The sequence below is a fragment of the Lingula anatina genome, chromosome 4 (genome assembly GCF_051362555.1).
Source record: "Lingula anatina isolate TDL-2025a chromosome 4, LinAna3.0, whole genome shotgun sequence".
In the NCBI taxonomy this organism is placed as follows: Eukaryota; Metazoa; Brachiopoda; class Lingulata; order Lingulida; family Lingulidae; genus Lingula; species Lingula anatina.
The window spans coordinates 10,878,252-10,902,390 of NC_141770.1; the positions used below are offsets into that span (position 1 = coordinate 10,878,252).

A 24,139-nucleotide genomic window follows, 5' to 3' on the forward strand; every position below is an offset into this window, starting at 1 on the left:
CAGTTGTCGCAATGCAGTAATTTTTGTCGGAAGATAAAAGTTGAGTCACCTTTAAAAAGGCAACTGACTCGTGCTCCCTGACACGGGCTACACAGACAGTCATGTACGTTTGTGGAAAAGCCTAGTCGTTTGTCTCGTCCGTAAGACATTTAATACCATACTACATCCGTAAGGTCCATTTTAATATATAGGGTGTATCTTTATTAAAGACGTGATTTTTACCACATACATGCCCATGTAGAAGAACCCGATTGACATATTTGTGGAAGAGTGTGAAATGTTTACGATAAAAATTATTTGTTTCAATGATTTAAAAGAAAGATTCAGTTGCAATAGGGTTATTCCGCAAGGAAAAAAATCGTTTTGCGGTCAAACGAAGGTCTCAGACAAGACGGTGAACTTAGATGACCTGACCTCCTGACGACTCGTATCACGTGACTGCATCCTTGCACAAGGTCAAATAGACAGCACTTTTCTCAGGCTTGCACATTCGCTGCCAGTTTCTTTGTGAATTGGCACCCCAGTCGACTTCCATTTCGAAGACAGCGTGATACAAGGTAAGTACTTGATATTAGTGTTAACTAAAACTTTGCTAAGGTTGAAAGAGGTTACATTTCTTTCACGAGAAAATTCCCGGGGCGGAAATGCCCTTGCTTCACATTTCTTGTTTACAGTTTTTAAAAAAGAAAGCCGGCCGGCGAATTTTTCTCTGGTAATTCTCCTAACTGAAGCGGTGACATTCTATCCTTAATAGAGAAAATGTTTTAGTTCGTCAAGGAAAATGTTACAGAGGTAAAATATATGGACATAATGGTAGCAAAAAAGATTGTTATTGTAATGACATTGTGACGAGGGAAGGTCACACGAGGCGACTCCTTATTCATGTACGCTATTCCTCGTGTTAATACATGAGTTAAGATATAAATACAGCAACAAAAACAACTAAAAGATCATGATCAGTTGTTGAAAATCTCTCTTGTTATACAATTTGTTATATTAAAAGCTGACATGTGGTAGTTTTCTTGAATTTTTTCAATTTGTCCGGATGAAGCCCAGACAGTGAGCCAAAAATTCCTGAAGGTCATTGGCTTATATGAAGTACTACCGGTTATATTGACTCAGCATAAGATGTGTTACCAGTATGAGATAAGATAGTTTTGTGGGGCGTGCCAAACAGGTTAATTATATTTGGTCTTATCTCTCTCTCGGGGATAATGAGTGACTAATTAGTGTGATCTTAATTGCCAGGATATAGGGTTGAGAAGATAGTGAAGTGGGTGCATGTGTTACATAATGTTTTGGGGATGGGGGTCAGGTAAGGACAGAACGACAAGGAAAATACCAGTATATGCCTTTGTAATATGTCTTAGTATAAAACCTTGAATTTTTTTTCATTTTGCATATTTGTACTTCTTTTCGTGGAAGCTAAAACATATATATGCCCTTTAAAATGTCCTTGATTTTGTAACAAAAGAAAACCATATACCAGGAAGGTCATTGACCCAAATGGGGTGATATGTACGGGGAGTGGTTCACAGGTATTTATATACTATGAAACAGCTGTTGTCAAGTAATTCTAATACAAATAAGTTTTTTGTCCCATATTTTTTTTTAGCAACATGTTGGCTTTGTTTTTTACTACTGTGTGTGCTTGAATCTCTAAAAGTGACTTTATCTAGGATAATAGTGAAATTTCCCCCTTAACCCAATGACGTCCTTGACTTTATCTAGGAAAACGGTGAAATTGCCTCCCTAACCCAGTGACTTGTCCTTGACTATTGAAGTAAGGTTGTTCATTTAACCTTCAAAGGTATAAGTAGGCTATATTGGGATGGAATGCTTCTCTCACCTTATTTTATCAATGGGGAGTAAAAATAAATTAAATGTCGATCAATTTGTAATACTGTGAAGTGATCTTGGCTGTAGGGGAAAGGGGGGTGATTGGATGAAAAGGGTGATTTCTCACAAAAGCCAGTCTCCCCAAATATCAAAGTAAATTAAAGTGAATTATGAATTGTCCACCAGGGAATTGTACCAGGCCTGGCATTTTTCCAAGGCCAAAATTGTATACCTGGGGAAGGTGGTTTAGAGTAACTTTTTGTGCCCAGTGGTGGATTTATTTTAAGTTGACTCTCCCCATATAATATTGATAATTTGAAACAAGCAATGATTTAAGGTACATGTCCACAAAGCAGAACATTATATAGAAATATGATCACATAAAAGTGTTGGTGGATCTGGAATGGGGAGGGGGGGGGGAGTCTATATACAAGAACTCATGTGCTCTTAGGAAACCCCAATTTTTATGTAATAGATATGTTTATCACCTTGTAATGTTTTGAAGTATGCCTCTCTCATTTTCTATTTCTGCACTGAGGTATAAAAGCCATGGTTATATGATATAAATATAATGCTATTTATATTACCAGCATGTTGTTGTTTAGGTACACAAGTGCAGTAAGTCACTTTCTTGTTACTGCATTGCTCAGTTGGACTATAAAAAGAATTGAGGCAGCCCTTTTTTTGGGGGGGGAGGGGGTGTTGTCATGAAATAATTTTTCTCACTCAGTTTTATATACCAGAAGACAAGCTGATTCTAAAATCTGCATATATCTGTTTTCCCCATAAATTGTACTTTTATCACTTGGTATAAGCCATCTTGTCAACAACTCTACACATTCCATATATTACATGTATCACTAGACCAGTGTCAAAATACAATATTTCAGCAGTGCAGTATTTTCATTAAGTGAAAATGTGAAAATTTTAAAGTAAAAAGCTTCTAGTACAGTACTTCACATCATTATATGTTATAACCTGACTACAATGTAGAGCAGATTTTAGCCTTTTTGCCACTGCATTTACAAAGTATGTTGTTAGTACAAAACAAAATATAAAAGACCTGCCTAGGCAGAATAAAGGCATTTGTTATGCTTTTGTTACAAAGGAATTCAATGTTGACAAATGAACAATGTTTTTCTTTATATTGAAAAGTTATTTGGCATGGAGGAAGCTTTCAGTCTTTTAAAAGCACGGCATGGATGAAATGTTGGAGGTACACAAAACAAAAAGATTCACAATACAAGTATCTGCTTTCATATTTACTATAGTGTTCCAAATATAGCTGCAGATTAAAGAGCATTCACAAATATTTTTTAAGTGACTAGAATCTCTGTTGTGTAATATCTGCTTGTATATAAGGTATGCCAATTATGGTCATGAATCAGACAGCAAAATTCATTTGTACGTGGCATATAATTTTCAGAAAATATTACTTCTATTATATATGACCTTCCTGACATTGCCTGAGAACTAAATGTAGTGAAAAAGGAGATTCTTATAGTGTTCAAGGTCATTGAGATAATAAAATGATGGATGCATAGCTTTTACTGTCTGGGTATATGTCTGAAGCATATTTCTTGCCAAGTAATTATTCATGTGGTCTTAGAATGTATGGTTACATGAAAAGGGAGAACACTTGAGGTACCTATGGTGTTTATTTACTTTTTTCAGGGAAATTTTGAATTTTTCGTTTACCAGGTCATTGACAGATTGATAGTTGATAATCAAATAAGATTTATTTTGAAAATTTCACTGATTTCAGTGAATATATTGGAAAGTTAATCAATTTTTTATGCAAACAAAATAATGATTTTTCAAAAATAATATACGAAGTAATATATCAAATAACCATAATAATAATAATAATAATAATAATAATGAAATAAAGAAAGATAAATAAAAAGAATAACACCATAGAAATCAATAAAAGAATAATTAGATGAAGACTAAGTACCTTAGACATGTGCTGCAGAGCAATTATAGTTAGGTATTAAGTCTGACTGGGGTATTATATGCAGCTGTGGTGTACTTGTAATAATTTTAATGATATACCCTAGTCTGTATGTTACGTTCAAGCCTATTAATATGATCCGTTCATTCTCAGTAGTAGTGCACCACGTGGCATGTGCTGTCTGGAGGTATATGACTCATGAGGCGACATATAGAAGCACCTTCTGTGTGCGAGATGAACTCATTGATTATACAATTTACAACAGTAATGGAGCCTCAGCTGCCTTAATTAAGTTGTCTCTACCATGTAGTCAAGGTTATTTGAATATTCTGATAAATCAATAAAAGGTCAGGCTATCATTATTTTTTTAATGATATCTTCGAAGTAAATGTGGTCCTAAAAAGAAAATGGTTTTATAATAAGTATCACACTGATGTGGTAAGAATATTGATTTAGTACACTGAAAGTAATTGTAATGACATAATATGATAATATTTATTTTATATATATATTATATAGTACATTCCATTTGTAAATTTATGCATATCAATGCACTTTACTATATTAATATTAAAAGTCTTAAGTAATAAAATACAGGCTTACTTTAAAAGCTATAATGCATACAGATTAGTCAAATTGGCAATTGATTTGCCTTTGCCTATATTGCAGTCTTTCACCCCATTTCCATAGATTAGATCGACCTACTTTGGATCGACCTAACTCCCTGGGGGTTCACGCTAAATAGCTGTCAGCCGGGCGGACACGAAAGTTAATTACCCCCTTAAAGCTTGTAGTAGGCGGGACGGACATTTAAGTCGGATTATCTGAAAGTAATCTAGTGAGACTCCCCGCGGGGATAGATCGATCTAAAATCTATGGGAATAGAGCCTTTGTGTAGACAGTTTTATATGCCCCTTGCAGTAGAACAGTGAAATCATATTTTTCTAACCTTTTGTATTTTGGTTTTGCACTCAAACATGCGGGACATGCAATTATTTTTCCATCAAGCTCCCGAAGAACCTCCTTGACTTTGACATAGGTTAATTCAACATGAATAGTTTGACTTTTAAATGAATATTTTATTACATGTATTGTTTTATTAAATTTTTGACACGAAGCATTTGCTCTGTTGCCACTTTAAATAGATTAGAAGTAGTATATGTGCAATGTGTCAGATGAAAAATTGGATTCAGTGGCAGCTAAAGTTATTTTCAATGTTCAGAGCTAACTTTTTTTCATCAGTTGAATGAAAGTCATTAATATTTTATTCACTTATGTTGACAGTATGCAAAATATGCATCTCACTGAGATAAGTCCTTTTTAATAAAATTTTATCCCTCACATTGAATGCATAATCTAAAACAATACATATTATACTCTTACTTTTATGAGGAAAACCTGTTGTCTCTGAAATTACATGCTACAAACACTTGATTGATTGAGAGTAAATACAATTATTTTTTAAATATTGCAGCTGATATATTGTCATGGATGAGGAAGTACAGTTTGTTGAGCATCGTGAGGTGTTCATTGAACACTATGGAGAGGTTCCTATTGTCAAAGGCTCCTTCAATGACATGCCGAAGAATGTACAGGCGTGGGTAGCATCGAAGGTGGGTTTTATCTTGGTATTGTGTGCGTATGCATGAACACGCAGCAGGCACATACAAGCACATTTGCATGTGTGCATTCGCATGCACACATTTGTTTCTCTAGGATTTTAATGTGCTGTGTATATTTTATCCTAGTTCCGAGTACGCGTATCTAGGTATGTGCTAATATACAGTATTTGTTAAGACAGCCTAGGAATGTAGTATGGTTGCTCTCAAATTATCGTATCTGTATCATAGATTTTAGTTACAAACAGAAAAGTTACAAACAGAAGTTAAATTAATGTGGTTACAATAAAATTGTGATTTTTGATACGGAAACTCGTCTTCGTGACATATTCATGTCATAAGAGATTTATTTTGTACTTCAGATTGACTTGTGCAAGCCACGTGGTGTGTACATCTGCGATGGTTCTCAAGAAGAGGCCGAAACTATCATCCACAAGCTGGAAGAACGTGGCACTTTGCATAAGTTGAAAGCCTACGAAAATAAGTAAGTTTGTCATTTTATGGCCCATTTCTAAAATTATTTCCATGATTTGTAAATATTGTTTGTATTTATTAGTTATTTTGCTTTGTAGTTTGTTTTTTACAAATGACTGTATATATTCCTAAAACTGTGTCACTTTGGCAGGTTACATGTTAACAAGAGGACGAAATCAACAAAATTAGTTGTTAGTTGCTCTTCATTTAGTATCTGTACTTTTGTCAGCTTTGTCCTCTTTTTTTTTCATATAAGTGCAATTGATTTTTATTTCTCCAAAGCTACATCTGCAAGACTGACCCCAAGGATGTTGCTCGTGTCGAGGGATTGACCTACATAGTGTCCCATAACAAGCATGACTCCGTGCCTCACGTCAGACCGAACACAAAGGGCATCCTAGCCCAGTGGATGAGCTATGCCGAGGCCGAGAAATTGAATATGGACCGCTGGCCAGGATGCATGGCAGGTCTGTGCACTATAGCATTGTCCCATTCTTTGTGATCACACCCGTTTTATGGATTGGAAATTTTTAAAAATTGTATATCAGGCTTGGGATTAAATTATTAGACATCTGACATATACGACAAGATGTCTTGATAGACAATGCATGTTAATTGAAACAAGCCACTGTGAAGTTGAAATGTTATTTGCAGAACAGTATTATTATTGGAAGAACTAAATATAGCTGATACCTTTTTTACTAACACAACATTGTCATCATGAAAGCAGATAGGTGAAATAAATTTGATCGTGTTCAGTTTAAGAAAAGCTGTAAGTATATTAATGGTAAATTAAGTTATAAGTATTATAATATTAATGATCTGACAGCCATCTCTCTCTCTCTCTCTCTCTCTCTCTATATATATATATATATATATATATATATATAGTAACATTATTAATTAAAATACCTCTCAGTAAAACATTAAGTGTAATTTTGTAATTTCAGGACGTATGATGTATGTGATTCCATTCAGCATGGGTCCTGTGGGTTCCCCCCTGTCGAAAATCGGAGTCCAGGTGACAGATTCCAACTACGTGCTTCTTTGTATGAGAATCATGACTCGTGTCACTCCAAAAGTTTGGGATGTCTTAAAGAAGGGAAAGGGAGACTTTGTCAAGTGCTTGCACTCCATGGGCTCCCCCAGACCTAATCAGAGTAAGTTCATTGTGATTGTCAAATAACACTTGAGGAAGTCTTAATGTCCAACTGATGTATCTCTGTTTAAACTCTTAAGTATGTAGGTTCTTACTAATGTTTGTTTGTCTTGTGTTCAACATTTGGTTCTTCTTTTTATTTTTACTAGTCTTTGCACCGAAACATATTTCAGGGCTTGACATATACTATTTTCAGGTACTTGCCCTGTCAGGCTGGCATGTCTGGAAATCTTATTGCTACACTCCTAAATTAAACTTTAAAAAAAAAAAATACTTGAATTGGTTTTTCATAAAAAAAAAAAAACAAAAAAAAAACTTGAATTGGTTTTTCATTATTTTACTAAATGGTTTTATTGGCACTGTCAGTTTTGTCATTTATGTCTGCCCATTTGACAGCTTTGCTGCCTTGTTTATTTTACTTAATATTTGTTTATGAATCAGATAATTATTTTTATATGCCACTGCTACAGTACCACTAGCGTAGGTGCTGGTAGTACACATGGCTTAATCCCAACCTGTCTCTTCCACCAGGGCCCCGTATCTAGAAAGCTTCGCTATGTTGCGCACGTGCGCAAGTGTCTCGATTCCATAACTCGCCCATACTCGTCCCATATAATACATTGTAGCCTCTATTTGATATAGCGATTTGCAATATGCGATGCTTTCGAGATACGGGGCCCAGCTTCACGGCCACATCACCATTACCGCTCCTAGACTAAAAGGGCCTGTGTCACCATCTCTTGGATTTAGGTTGCATATAACCTCAACTTGATCCACGTAGATTTTGATGCATTGGCCTAGGTGTGGCATTTGTTGCAATGTACCCTTGTCCAAGTTTTGGAAAATTAAATGCTAAATATCTCCCAAACTTTAAAATTCAAAACTGACAGAGATACACCCTAAGTTACTTCTGAATTGAATAGGAAGTCATATTTTGGCAATCATATTGTGACCTTGAATTTGACCTTTGATCTATTTTTCACCATCATCTGGGCTTTGTTGATTTTCCAATGTTGATATCTCTAAAACTGTAAAAGATATGCCCATAGCCTTTATCTTACGTCTCCCCATAAAATACTCTCACCTCATTTACCCAACCACACTTCTTCACAACTAACACACATGCATCCATACCTCCCCCTCAACTTACTCCCTTACTCCCGCTGGTGGTACAAAATCAGGAGGTGATATCGCCTCTCTGATCTGCTTGTAATGTTTTTGTTTCATGTTATTTTAGGGAAGGTGATCAACCACTGGCCCTGTAACCCAGATAAAGTCCTCATTCTCCACTATCCCGAGGAGAGGAAAGTGACCTCATTTGGGAGTGGTTACGGTGGGAACTCGCTGCTGGGAAAGAAGTGCTTTGCTCTGCGTATTGCAGGTGTTATCGCCAGAGATGAGGGATGGCTGGCAGAACACATGTTGGTACGTAATGTTAGGAACTAGAGGGGCACTCAGAGAGGAACAGACTTATGCCAGGATCTGTAACATGCAAAGAATTCTATTGGGAAAATTCACGAATCCGTGACTTGTAGAAAAGCCCGTTTTGAAGCTTTCTTAAAAAAATTAATCTAAATCCACCCACAACTTTCTCCAAATTATGACCACTTTGTAGCTTATGATTTCATCAAAATAAATCCACGCTTTTTTTCTGTACTGGTTGCTTCATGTAGCCAACAGATACACACACCAACACTGACATATTCAGAATTTTAAATCATCAGGAGGGATACTGGTCTCAGATTCACTAAGAACTGAATTCTATAAACATTCTGGAATTTTTTAAAAATTGCATTTCAGGCTTGTGTATTATGTATTTGGCATCTGATATACACCACATGTCTTGATAGACAGTGCGTGTTAATATATACGACACAAGCCACAGTGAAGATGAGATGTTATTTGCAGAACACTGTTTGAGGGACTAAATATAGCTTAAGATACTGTTTATTTCAGATCATGAGTGTAACCAACCCCAAAGGACAAGAGAAATTTATTGCTGCAGCTTTCCCTAGTGCCTGTGGTAAGACCAACATGGCACTGTTGACCCCCACCATACCAGGCTATAAAGTCCAGTGCATAGGTGAGTTCTTTATTCAATTTATGCAGTTCCCTTTAAATGTCTCAGTGGCTATTGGTCCATCCCTTTACCTGACTGCGTTAGTACCCTCACCCTGCAGGTTTAATCACCTTGCAACACCACTACAACCTCATACCTTAACTGCTCATCAAATTTTATACTGGCCAGCACAACTTCCCTTGTTTGGGTCAGACTTTACTTTTATCATATACAACAGGGATTAAGTGCGGGTTTTACTGAGAATTTCAAAATTTCATAGAACTGTGAGATAGGTGCTTGGAGAGAATGTCTATAAGACAGCTGGACGGCTCACTCACTAAAGCCTTGTTAGTGATACTTAAAAAATGTTGATTAAACAGTTTTGTAAATTTAGTTGGCTTCTCGTCATAAAGGTTATTGAAACACAGGCTGAAGATGATAAATCTGAGAAAAAAAGAAGTAAATTGGATTTATGTAAGAATTAAGTTTTTTGAGTATCTGAAATGTAATATTTTTTTAAAAAATTGAATCTTCATCTTTTATAATATCATTTTTTTATTTGAAGTTTTATTTTTACGTATCTTGCAAATTGTGTTTTAAGTGTTTTAATTGTGTTCTATGTTAAGTCTGCAGTACATTTTCAATGAATTTTAGACTCAAAATAAAATTATTATTTATTATGAAAATATAATAAGTGAGGCATTTGAGAGTTTTTAGCAATTACTATAATGACATGGTACATGGGCTTGCAATTGGTGATAATGAACTGTTTAATCTGTGTGATCAGTAGTTTGTGTTAGAAATCAGTTCATATTTTAATTGATTTATTTGATATATATATATTTATAATGATATATTTATTTAAAATAATTATTTTCAGGCGACGACATCGCCTGGATGCGTTTTGAGGAAAATGGAGAACTCCGTGGCATCAATCCTGAGGCCGGGTTCTTCGGCGTGGCCCCAGGGACCAACGAAAAAACTAACCCCATTGCCGTACAAACCTTCCAGAGTAACTCGATCTTTACCAATGTGGCAGAAACTGAGGACGGTCACTTCTTCTGGGAAGGAATGGAAGATAAAATAAGTGACGTAAGCAATAAAAAGTAGAGCTGGTCAACTGCAAATTAGAGCAGGTCAAATACAAATTAGAAATCGGCAAAAAAAAAAAAAAAAATTGGTGATATCTGGAAAAGGATCTGTTTCACAAAAGTAAACAAACAAACAAAACACACTCACACACAGAAGGAAAGTGGACTATTTTTTTTATTTCAGTTGACCAGTAGTAGTCCTAGTATTAGTTTAAAAGAGGAGAATGGAATGCTCACTGTTTTGGACTACTACTGGCAGTTACTTATATGCATAAGTAGATTACGGTATTTATTCGATCTTTTTAATGGGGGGAAATTGTGAATTTTAGAGCTACTGTATTTTTAAAGTCATAATTTCTTAAAATTAAAGCATTCGTATTAAGTGGTAGCAACAAAATTAAAAACAAGCTACTCTATTCTGTGCAGTAAAAGCACCACAAATGCTTTATAGAAATATAGTTTTTGTGATTATAAAATTATGCATCTGAAAATTTGATAATTTGTGCCCATTGAAAAGATTGAGTCATTACCGTATCACAGATTCCTTCTGAATTGAAGGAAATCAATTTTGGTCAAATAGTTGTGATGCAAAGCCATGCAATAGCATCATTTTGATTCTTCTCTGCATTAAAAGATCCTTAGACCTACTAAGTTTTCTTTAAAGAATCTAAAAAAGACCAATATTAACCCATAGATCAAACTTAGATTGTCTTGACAAATGTTTTTTTTTTTTTTTTTACTCTCATAGGTTACATGAGCCAATTTAGTTATGTTTTTTTATATATATATAATTTTTTGTTGTTCTGAATCATTCTTAAAAGCTGCTAGACTAAGGTTGGCTTTGCTGTAGCTGACTAACCAATTCTAGCAGTTTAGACTTAGATTGATAACTTGAACTTTTTGTGACAGCAGCTTTACGTTGATTTTTTCCCGTAGGATACAGAAGTGGTCACCTGGCTGGGTGGCAAATGGAAGAAGGGGAACCCAGAAAAGGCTGCTCACCCGAACTCACGCTTTTGCACCCCAGCTGGGCAGTGTCCCATAATGCACCCCATGTGGGAGGATCCCAAAGGTGTGCCCATCTCTGCAATCATCTTTGGAGGACGTCGTCCTGAAGGTATGGTTTTTGTTGACTTTTATATGGAACTCCATGCATGCCTGATCTCGTAGCAAATCATTTTTACTTTCATTTTAACATATATTTAATTAATATGTGATATTATTGTCATGGGCCAGTCTTTTTTTATGTCTCGATCTTTGTTATAAACCAGCAACAGGGATTTTAAATGAAATTGCAATTTGTGACTTGGAGCTGCAAATTAATGACTTCAGTCATTATAATACAAATTCAGCAGTGCACATTTATAAATATGAGTGAGTGCAACCTTGCATGGTTAAATTTAGTATGAGAAATTTCAAATGGATATCTGATACTGATTAAAACTGGAGTTGTGTGTACTTTCAGGTGTTCCTCTGGTTTTGGAAGCCTTTGACTGGAAACATGGAGTAATGCTGGGAGCGCAGCTTAAATCTGAGACCACAGCAGCTGCAGAGTTTAAGGGTAAATAATAATGTTTTAAAGTATTTTTGATAAGGCTTAATTTCTCCACAAAAGAAAAAAAGGAATTTAAATAGTGGTAAAAAATATGCAGCTTTTCAGATATAAAATAATTTAACACTGTGTTGAGAGCCGAACAAACAAACAAACAAAAAAAAGCTAGGAACACCAACTGTGAAACAAGAAAAAAGATAGTGATCCTATTCTTGAGAATGAAGGAAATAGAAAATGAGAAGTGCACAAATATGTAATAAATAATAAAGCGATATGACTATCCACCAGGTCTGTCACATGGTTTAGTAAGCGTCAGGTTTAAAATGTTCTGAGAATTTTTTTTCTTTTTGTGCACCTTTAAAACAAAGGTTTCCTCTATTGTGTTCTATCATATCTTTTCCATTGCCAGCTGACTACATTCCTGGAAAATGCCTTTTGTTACTGTTGTAAAAGCCTTCAAGGCTTGAAAGTTCCAGTAGAATGTCTCAATGAAATCGTATTTATTGGGTAAGACATTCAAGCTCCTCACTTCAGGTAAGAAAATCATGCACGACCCCATGGCCATGCGTCCGTTCATTGGCTACAACTTTGGTAAGTACTTGGACCACTGGCTGGAGGTGGAAAAGCCTCCACACAAAGTCCCCAAGATTTTCCATGTCAACTGGTTCCGTGTGGACTCCACAGGCAAGTTCTTGTGGCCAGGCTTCGGAGACAACATCCGTGTGCTGGACTGGATTATGCGCCGCGTGGATGGAGAAGACATTGCTGTGGAATCTCCAATTGGTTTACTTCCAAAGAAGGGTGAGTTGGCATATACTAGTATATGGAGAGGTGCTGGTTGAGTGTTCATTAAACTTTTATGTAGATAGAAGTCTTTATCCTTGAAATTTCAAGTTTTTTTCCTGAAATACCAACTTGAAGAAAATTTGAATCCAAAACTGTTGAGAAAATTATTATTTTTATGTTCTAAGTTTCCAATTTTGAGTCACTGTTGTTATGGATAAAGACTAATGGATTTCTGTGTGATGGTAAAAAATGGAAATTGTAAATGGGAGTTAAAGGTACATACGAACCGATCATCGGTGGAGCGTGGATTCCCAGTAACACATGTAAACCACTTCTACTAGTTTCTTATACGACTCTAATAAATTCGACATGCCAAGGGATAAACTGAATAAATCACCCGATCAGCCATAAAAGAGCTTTAGACTGCTCCTTTCTTTAAATTTTTGGTTGTCAATTAACCTACTTTCGTGACCTACTTTTCTGCCCCATTGACATACAGCATAGAATGCTAGCAGAAAAATCTGTTCAAATATCACTTTCAGGTAAAATTAAACAATGCTTTTTGGTAATTCTCTTAGTTATACTACTTGAAACTATATGCTGGCATTTGGTTGGTTTTTATGACAAAAAATTGACTTTGTATGTATCTTTAATAGTTTGCAATTTTTTTAACAAGGAAGTCTGCATATTCCAAGTGTTTTGATTGATTTCTGTACACATGAACATTTTCTATATTCAGGACACAAATATTACACAATTATATATTTTACTCAACATTAAAGACAACTACATATTACTTATATTCTTCGTTGATAGTTTAATTTTTCATTGAACAAGTGGTAAATTGTGATATATAAATTACGTTGTTTTTACAACAGTATAAGTTTTGCACTGTAATTCAGAAGTTATTCAGAAGAGGCTATTTTTATCTGTCATAAAAGAGCAAGTGATTTAAACCAGAGCAATTTACTGTCTTGCTTGCTGTCTAAGGGACTTAGCCTGGGTCTGTTAAATGGCAGTGCCAGAGCAGTTATGCAAACAATTACTAGCCATGTAATCTACCTAGAGATGTCATTACAAGGTCAGAGATAGTAAAATGACCGACTATTTATTTAAAGACATATCAATGAATATCCTGTGAAAAGTCAATCTGTGGCCCTTGTAGATGGTAGGGTTTAGCCTTGTCAGTATCAATTGCACATTAATTTTATAAAATTTTATAAAAATCTCTTTCACAGGCTCCATCAACCTCGATGGTTTGGGTGAGATAAATTGGGATGAACTGTTCAGTATTCCTAAAGATTACTGGCTGGCAGACATCAAGGAGACCATGAAGTTCCTGGATGACCAGACTGGCGAAGACCTTCCACAGGTTGTCCGCGATGAGCTGCAGAAGCAGGCTGACCGTATTAATGCCATGTAGATGTAAAGCAGAAATGCGATCAAACTAAAATAAAAAGTATAACATTGGTTGTCACTATTGTTCAACTTGACATTATTCTAAGAGATAATATTTTACAAAATTTTAAAGGGCCAGCTTGCAGTCAACAAATTGAGATGTATGGATTTCAGTAGAGGTTTCTTGACTTGAACACCCATAGCGTCCTTGGTCTGGACTCCTCCGCTATTCTAATGATACTAAAGCTTTGTAGTGTAACACTGTTGCCACCAGTAAGGTAGCTATAATTGTTATTAGATGTTGTACATGTAGAAGAATGAAAGAATTGGTTTCGTGATTATAAGATGTTACAAACTTTAATTTGTGGCATCTTGTAATTCTTAACCTCTAGACTGGCAGGGAGGGAGTTTGCAATTTTAGATGCTCGTTCGTAGGAGGTAAATGGCTGGCACTGTGGGTGTGGCAATTACCATGGAGTCAACCATCAGGAGTTTCAGTACTGCTGAAGGGAGGTTTTCTAACAGCATGCAAGGGAATGCCACACCCTGATGGTTGGGTAGGTTCATAGAAAGACGCAAGGGGTTTTCTGCTTCTCCGTAGTGCCAGAATGTGATTGTTGTGGATAACTTTTGCCAACTTCTCTCAACTTCTACTAGAACTCTCAGGCATGTTGTTTCTCTGTACCAGTTGTACTTAAATATCCATCAAAAGGACACACATATATCTCTACTTGTTATATCCAGTTGGGAATCATGCAAGATTTATTGCTTGTAATTGGAAAGATGCTTTACTCTTCAATGTCTTTCTCCAGGAACGTGTTTGGCCGTTGCCGTTTTTGGCCAAACAAATTGTATGGTATGGAACTAAATCACGCTTTTGGGTGTCTGTGCTTAATACTTGAATATTACAAAATTTTATGATTTATAAGGATACTGTGTGAAGATTTGGAGATTTAAAGGCATTTGTTTGATACTTTACTGAAGTACTTCTATACATTTTTTTCTCTTGGTGCTGTGTAAATATGCCAATATTAATTCTGAAAACTTTAATAGTTCTAACGCAAAGGTATGATGATGATCATATTCATGAATTAAGTTGTGCCAGATTAGTTTTATTAAACATCACAGTTTAACTGTTGGTTACTGTAAGTAACGGGTGTCCTGGCAGTAAAGGCATACATGGACGTTATATGTATTTTATTTTTTCTGTTGTAGTGCATAGACGTCGTTAATTTTAGTAGTAGTGTGATCAAGGGCGTATATGGCAATTACTGAGAGCTTTTTTGTGCGTAAGAGAATGGAATAGTGTACTTTTTGTCGGTGAGAACACTTGATACCTGTATTTTGGCCGTAAAGTACAGGGTAAAAGCATCAAATGAATTAAGCAGACGTGTTTCGTCTCTTACACACACGAAGCGGATGTAAGATTCCCCGCAAGGCCAGCGTTCTAATTTCTTAGCCGGTCCACGCTGTTGCTTAACACATGGCTTTTTGACGTTGCGACACACGTGTTCCTAGATTGGCCAATAAAATGAGAGAGTGCAGTCACGTTGATGTCATTTGTTGACCTAGCCTACCAGGCAGTGCAGTGAACTTGAAAGTGTTGTACTAGTACTGCACCAAAACTACATGTTTGTTCACTGAGAATAAAACTGAGATTAAACCAGTTATTAATTCTTTGTGTTATTGTTTTATTGTGAGTAGAGTTTATGCCATAGGGTTCTGTATTTTGAAAATGAAAAAAGAGAATCTTAATTTTGAAACCCCGGGCCTTTTATAACCACATGGTAAAATAAGAAAGCATATTTCTTATACCTTGACTCTTTCCAAGTAATTAAAGGTACAAACGATATATACGAAACGGCAAAATATTGGAGCTGTTCAGAATTATACCATTATTTCACAAAGTGGGATTGTAAACGACATTTTTTTGTGGGTGTGAAATAACCCCTGTTCACACATACGGTCATACATGTATCTTGCTTAAGTTGTCCTTCGTACGCAGTTTTTTTATCCATTTTATGTGATATCCAATGGCAAACAATCCGAAAATATGTATACTTTCGTACATACCTGCCAAGTTCACACGAAAAAAAAAAAAAAAACTTTGGATTTATAACTGGTATTTTGGTTAATTCAAACGCCGTCTGTTAGAAATGCCAAAATGTTTGAAAATGCAGCGCATCTTTCTGACATTTTTATGTTGATCGCCCAACGCACCAACTTTAGCGTCAATTGACCATTGCAGAATTATTTTTTACAGACGAGATTTTTCCTACTCCGTTGAAAAGATGGACTGCAGTTTCTCAAGTTATGGATCATTCCATTCTACAAGGGTCAAACTTTCAATTTGCTAATATTGAAACGATTACTGAAGAAAAACAAGTTAACCTATTTCGTCGCATCCGACAAACTACATTTTTCACATCCAGTAATATACCATTTGGCATTTTGGAGCCATGACATGAAATATATTTAATGGGCTGCACAATATGTAGAGGTAAAACTAGTTTTTACATTACATAAGTTACGCATGTGGAAAAAAATACCGAGATAATGTTTTGGCTTTTTACTTTTTTGATGTGCTATCTGAGTGATACAGACCTATTCTCAGTGCGATGAACAGTCCAATAAAGAGTTTTCGACGTGTTGTACATTAGCAGCAGCGTGGGCGAGTATACTTTTGGCCCCATTACATGTTTTACATGTTCACCAGTGTCCATAAGGTACCATTAAAATGCTTTTAAGAGTTGTTTTAACTGTCCGCTTGAAGTTATAATTTGATTATCCATACAAAAATATAGATATGCAAAATAAATTATTTGGGCAATACATTACCGAAAATGAAAACAACAAAAGTGAGTTTTTGCTGTGAAATCCATCTGAAGGTTATATGGTCATAACTCAGATATCACAAATAAATGAGTCTTTGGAAATACATTGGTATATTCAAAGTTTTTATGAATTGTTTATCTTTTAAGATTAAAATATTTTAAGATTAAAATTGTCAGAACTGTAAGACTTGAGGACACACACGTGCACTCACACGCGTGCGCGCATTCTGACACAAACGGCACATGCGGAGGAATGTTTGGATAGAACCTTTAAGTGTGTGCTTATTGATACTCGTACAGAATAGCAACTTAATAGACACAAAAACAGATGTCTTATTGTTTCTTCATTCAATATGCTGTTTATTGTGGGCAATGTAAAACTACTTGAAAATATTCATCATTTTAGTATACTGTACATATAATCTAAAGTCATCACTGAGAATAAAATTGGAGTTATTTGACTCTCTAGTCAGAGTCCAGCACCCCTTGACCCTCATATAGTTAATTTGACTCCTATATAAGGGTCAAATAACCCCACTACCAGAGTCTTTAGACTCTCTAAACAGTGTCAATTACCCCCTGGCTCTCATGGAGTCAATCTGACTCTTAAACCAGAGTCAAATTACCGGGGCCAGAGACTGGCTGACCCCTTTCACCGACTCTTTTTCGCTCGTTGGACAGTAAGCCTCGTTTCAGCCATTGTGATAGCAGTGAGCAGACGGCGTGGAGAGAACAGTTTTTATCATCCTTTGTAAGTATGAACATTACTTTATTGGACATAGTTGGTTTTATGCATGAACAAGTGGTTTTCTGTGTGTTTCTGCATGCAGAACTCGTGCACTTATTACTGGCCCGCGCTTTCAGTTGCCCACACCCTTTATGGTATAGATGAAGTACGAGCTCGAGGCGCTGAGCTTTACGAGAAATAGAGCAGATAATTGGCGAGGCGAAGCGTGGAACGCATTCGTGGATGACGTGACTTTACACGAAATAAAGCAAGGCGCGACCTATTGTCTTTTGACAGGAGAATGCTTTAATAAACGGTACCAAGGGGTTGGAGCAGGGGTCTGGTCTGGTAGTAGAGAAATGGTACGTTTGGTAGCTCTAACATGGCAACCGGTCTGTATCCTTCCCGAGGGCGGCGAGATCGACAACCTACTGTATAGTGTAAAACAGGGCCACAAAATGACCAGGCTTCTTCGACTTAAATAAATTTGATTTAATAAATGAATAAATAAAAAATATATATAAATGACTTCAACCTTCGGGTTATCTTTTTTTTTTTTCAATAAAGATAATTTTTTTTATATTTGTATGTGTCCCACTAAATGTCACGCCATAGAAAAATGGTATTGTACTAATACTTTTACTTTATGACACCCCTAGCCTTGTAATAAGTATACAGAATAATGGTAATAAGAACCTGTGGTGCTCTCAGCTGGGCAATTTGCTTCGCCACAGTGGGTGTTGATAATTAAGCATCGGTTTTTATTATTAAAACTTGTTTTCCTGTTTGTATTTGCCTTTATGTTTCAGTGATTAAAGCCTTTTACCTTAAAGTAAATTCTTTGTTGTTGTTGTTGTTTTTTTTCATAATGTGCCAAGGAGTCAAAAATTCCTTAATATGGGGTCATGGTGACTCTTTTGTAGAGATAAATCAAGGGATGAAGGGATGTGTGAATAGAGTCACTTGTGACCCTCCTGTGGGGTCTGGGACGGCGTGACTCCGTCGGAGTCGACTTGACTCCAATTGGGAGTTATTTTAGGCACCACTGCTGGACTCCAAGTTTGGAGTCACTTGGACTCCGATTTTATTCTCAGTGATCCTGTTTGAGCCTAAACCAACATATTAACTTTCATAATGTTTTGATTGTGTACAAATAATGACTTTTGAACTACTAATTGATATTACAGTATTAACTTTCAGAAAGGGGATGTATCACATAGTAACATAATGTATGTGTGTATTTATAAGTAGTATGATCTTTGTTGGAATGAGATTGTGGTCAAAACGTAAGATTTTACGTCTTGTTCATCATTTATGTTTTTTTTTTCCATTTACAAATGTGGGATATTACATGCCTGGATTGTATATCCTATCAGTCATCAATTTATATGTTATGTCCTCTGTTTTAGTTCTGCGTTACCTTTTAAGCAACAGGATTCACCGTATAGATATTAATGAAAATAGAAGTATATATGTATGGATGCACCTTTGAAGATCTACATTAAAGTGATAAAAAACAATCCGAGCTTTCGGCCCCTGGGCCTTCTTCGGGGATTATCTAATTATACTTCTTTTAAGCAACAGGAAACATAAAATATAGACTCATTGTCAGAGTGAAATGTGCCCTTTGTGCGATATGTCCTCTGATTATGAGTAACAATACAAGCGAACACACAACCCATATTTCTGAATACACATGATCACGTGTTCTCATAATCAGCAATTAGCTGGCAGAGAAAAAAAGTCATCCGATCTTGACATTCCAATTGTGAAAAGACCATTCATTATAATTTAATGGAATTCTGAAGTAGTATTACCAAATGACATTTCTTTTGTTGTATACTAGAATATAAGTTTGTTTTTGATGAAATTAGATTTAAACCTCAGTGTTTTTTTTATAAACACAATTTATCAATAGAACTCGATTAAAGATTCTTTCACAAACAAAGTGGTGTCATGCGTTTTCTTCAGCGTCAACGTCACACTCCATTGAAACAGTGCGTCCATCTTTCATTACATGCAAACAAAGGCAACGATACAGTGACGGAAAATAGGGATCCTTAATATTAAAAAATTAAGTATCAACCTCGTTACTACTGCCATTTCGACAGGCGCCAAATATGGTATTGTCAAGAAGGAGCTGACGAAACTTCCTGCTACAGAGGCAGTAGATGATGAAATTAGTTGAAGCGTTTATTACCAGTAATAATGCACTGAGTTGGTAATAGACGGGAAACCATTCCGATGTCATGACACTTGGTTGATCCACGTAGTATAATATCTGTAATATAAAATCACATGTCTGGCAACACACGAACACTAGGACCACGCCCACCAGCATTGACGTCATACCATTGTTCTGTTGAATTCTCCCCGTGAGCGAGACATGGCGCCGGTTTCTGTTCCCTATGGCAATGATAAGACTCGAGTTCACAAAAGTCAGAATGGCCATGGGAATGAAAAACATGACCAAAGCGTTAAGTATCATGACGTACAAGTATTGGTATACCGCAGACGATGCCCAATCTCGTGCTTTGGCCAAGGGTACCAAATGCTCGAGATGTGTATCAAAACAGACGCCGAGTTCCATTTCAAAACAACGGGGTACGTTGTAAACGACTGTGGCGATAAGAACAAAAAGCACGTTCCTTTTGGCCTTTCCCAAATCGTTGATACGACGAGGCCCTGCCTTCCAAGGCTGACACACCATCATGTAGCGGTCTGCCGTCACCAGCACTATCAGCCATATACTTGCCTGTTGTGATATATACATCAGCGGCTTCACCGCAAGCATCAAATGGGCGTATATGTCTTTGTAATGTGGAATAACTCCTGTATACATGACTATCCCAAAAAGACTTAGGAAGAAGAAATGACACAGCAAATACAGGGAGTCCGCGATCGCTAAAGCTTGGAGAGTGTACGAAGTCGTACTCTTTGGCGTCTCCTTGCAGAGCACCAGGAAAGAGATGGAGTTCCCTATTAAGCCTAGTGTTATCAGTGGTATTCCTGCGACGGACTGGACGTAGAATAATAAAGAAAATTCCCAGGGTCCTGTGCCCTGTCCCTGGCAAAGGGCGATGGCGTTTTCTGTAGTATTATTCATGGTCACCATAATCCTCAATGATCATCTGAAATTTAAGTGTATAATAAGACATATCACCTACATGTATGACAAAAAGAGCTTTTCCGGCCTTTTAGAACGTATGATTCTCTGCAAAACATATGCTATTTCCTGGGGTTTTTGTATTGTATTGAACTGATATTACCAGGGCCATAAAGTCAAAATCGCTTTGTACCGTAGGCACAAACACAGTGTAAAACATAACGGTGGTATTTAATTGGATTCTAGAGATTAGTTATTTAAATGAAGTCTGGTCAGTTTTTATCCACCCGGTATGCAATAACTGTATCTCATTCACGCGTACCAGATTCATGTCTATAAATAAATAAATAAGGGAGGAAACAGGAAAATGTTGGTTACCTTCCACAATTGGACAAATGTCAACCATGTACATGTGAAACTGATTGCTTACTTGCATCAGATCAATCAATTACCGCCACACGAATACGGACAAGTATACGGGCTCCGTATCATATAGGATTACCAGGCTTGAAACAAAGATTATAAAATTTGAGCTTCTAATTAAGGTGTGAATATTATCTTTAGCTACTGAAATAAATAAAATTGCTCATTCCCATTGTTCTAATTAGATCGATCCAACTCCTCATGGACTCTCGCTGAATGCAATCAGAGTAACATATTAACACGCCTCTTCTTGGCGTTTATTAGAAAACACAAATGCTGGTTATTATACGAGCACGCTATTAATCTGAATTGCATTCAGCAAGAGTCCCCGCGGAGTTGGATCGATCTACATAGAACGATAGTTTCATTGGGAATGAGTCCCTAGAGTTTATAATGTCCGGTCCATGCTTAATGAACGAACTATGGACCGAATATTGGTCGTAACTTTTAGACAAAAATACTATAGTTTCCTCTTGACAATGGTTTTGAATGTCACCCTGTTTAACGTATACCTCCCAACGGTTGTCATTCTTTCTTTTTGTTAGTAGAAATGGACCTTCCGGTGCCTCGTGCATTAGTGAAAACACTATCAATCTCAAGTAACGCGCTTGTGGTCTTTGAAGTGTTAATTCATGATTTGATGGAAATGGAGAGAATGGGCTTTAATCTACTAATTGTCATCATATATATATATATATATATATATATATATATATATATATATATATATATATATTGGATAAAAATCCACATCTAAATTATCTGTTACATGTGCCAAGCAGTTGCATGTTTAGTGGTCTTTTATGTACCCACAGTAAGCGTCTGTGTTGTTCAGCGAAATATCAATACTGCCAGAGATAACTACGAAACAAAGGTTACGAGAATTCTCCCACCTCGAATACGAACTTCAGCATATATCTCATAATTCGTACGTATTTTAAGGCCAATATGATGTTCCCCTTTAAACTAGCTCAATAAAACAAACACGCCACATTTTAAATGCATAACAAAATCAGAAGAAAGAATAATGAAAGGTCGAGTGGGACTGTTCGCGACAAAATAAAACTCGTGCACTGAAAAAAAAATGAATAAAACCACTAGAATAACTTTAAATGCAATGACAAAAATTCAGAATGTATATGTTAACATGGCAAATGTTGAGCTTCAATATATGTGTCCTGGTGGGATAGAAGATTTGCATTATAGGTTCTCCAATTTTCAGATAAGATTAAATATATACACAATTAACAATTGGCATTAAAAAACGAACGGATGTATATGAAAAAATTCAGCTACACGATGCATATTGATGATATTGTCTCACCTGTGTACTATCATACTTCACACATACTTTACAACGGCTTTGACAAATACTGCAGCTGGCAGTGTGTCTTTTCAAACCCTCACAGATTTCTCAAATGGCGAAGTCCAACTGAATTGTTCTGAGTCTCAGCGTTGTTCGACTTGTAATGAAATCCCTACCACAAACCCGAACGCGATGTTCGGAATTGGCGAAGTTGAGCGGAAATCGACGGAGCACCTGTGTTGTTCGTTTATATATGCCCTTCTGCCTATGCGCTCCTCCCAATGAACTGTCGACCAGCCTTAACTTTCCTGTCGAACGATTAATAGCCTATATATCGGAACAGCTGCGAACCAGCTATGATATTGTACTAACTGCTTTTCGTGTAATGGATGGAAAAAGTTGGCGGAATGGTTCTGTAACAAGCAATTTTCTTTCATCACAAGGAGCAAAGCATATCACTGCTCTGACGTATCATGTGCTATATTTTATCAATATTATTATTATTATTATTATTATTATTATTATTATTATTATTATTATTATTATTATGCTTTTTAACTTCTGTTGCGTTCAGAAACATAAACAATTTAATATCGGGAGTTTTTTAATCTCCTTGCATATACATATACATGTATATGAACATCAATATAGCTATTTCCTTCAGATACTTAACGGCCGTGATTACGGAACTGATAACATCAATTTAAGGCATGATATATGTATATACTTATGGAGTCTTGTCAGTCTAAATGTTTTATCAGTGTCATTTCTCTTCGGCTGGTGCGTGTAATCACATTGTAACCACACCAATCTTATGTACGCATAAATATGTCTATACGTGAGCGTGTTTGTATGCATACATGTGTGTTTGTGAATATTTGTGTGGGTGAAACAATGTATATCACTCCCTCTCTCTTCTACGTGTATCCATGACGTTGGCCGTCAAAACTGAATTAACCCTTCAAAACTGGAACAGGCATGTTAACGCACATTTGTCGAAAACGATATTTAAGTATATTATAAGTTTTATTTTACTCACTTTACTTAGTTTATCATTTTATTGGTAAAAAAGTAAATGCAGTTGGGGTAACAATTTTTGATATCGATATAGTTAATTTATATATAATTTTGATTTAAAGACCATTTGCTAAATTGTGTGCCCCACCATCCCAAAACTGATTCTCTCAGAGTCGCACAAATAAGCCCGATAAATTATTTAAGCTTATCTACTGAATGTTCGTTGTGAAAAATTGTCTTGATCTTTTTATGCGTAATGTGATATGTTTTATGTTTTGAAATGATGCACCTTCTAACTTTTGAACTTTTCTAAATCATTAATATTTCCTCGTTACCTCTACTGTTAATTGCCTGATGATTACTAGAAAATCCCATTAGTCGCTAATTACCCTGGTACCATGAAAATAAGCACATTTGTGTATTTGCTAACCTTATCACATCCGACTGCCGCGCATGATACGCTTACAGGGAATGGAATCGGTTGAAAATGCCATTATGTGTAGCCAATATCTAAATGTTTCCAATGATTTATTGCTAGTTGGATGCAGCGTTGGTTTCTTTGGCATTTTGCTGATAGATATTATCCTTCGTTGGGTTTTATTCAATGGATATCCTCACACACCATGCCGATAGTCCATTTACAAATGACTAGTCTGAGTGTGTCGTCGTTGGAGGTGTGCTCGTTACCCTTTGGTGTTTCTTTCTCTTTATTTTGCCAACGGCAACCCAATTTGAAACATGAACACCAATGATTTAATGTTTTTAGCTATTATTTAGTTCGATAACTATCACATT

The 24,139-nt window shown here is 36.1% G+C and overlaps 1 protein-coding gene across 1 annotated transcript; it reads left to right on the top strand.

Annotated features, from left to right (window-relative positions):
- The first annotated feature begins 397 nt into the window (after positions 1–397).
- Positions 398–15,601, top strand: LOC106179196 (phosphoenolpyruvate carboxykinase [GTP]). Its single transcript, XM_087011104.1, has 12 exons — positions 398–557; positions 5,268–5,406; positions 5,775–5,896; positions 6,169–6,353; positions 6,837–7,046; positions 8,283–8,470; positions 9,002–9,128; positions 9,985–10,196; positions 11,132–11,312; positions 11,661–11,756; positions 12,282–12,548; positions 13,772–15,601. Exons 2-12 carry the CDS (start codon positions 5,281–5,283, stop codon positions 13,954–13,956), a joined length of 1,899 nt encoding a protein of 632 aa, XP_086867230.1. The 5' UTR covers positions 398–557; positions 5,268–5,280; the 3' UTR covers positions 13,957–15,601.
- Positions 15,602–24,139: the final 8,538 nt, after the last annotated feature.

What these genes read in the sequence shown, in the direction of transcription:
- LOC106179196 (XM_087011104.1), top strand. Translation starts at nt 5,281, where the DNA reads ATGGATGAGGAAGTACAGTTTGTTGAGCATCGTGAGGTGTTCATTGAA. An exon ending in CTGGCCAGGATGCATGGCAG is followed by an intron (nt 6,354 to 6,836) that starts GTCTGTGCACTA and finishes TTGTAATTTCAG; the next exon opens with GACGTATGATGTATGTGATT. An exon ending in GGCTGGCAGAACACATGTTG is followed by an intron (nt 8,471 to 9,001) that starts GTACGTAATGTT and finishes TGTTTATTTCAG; the next exon opens with ATCATGAGTGTAACCAACCC.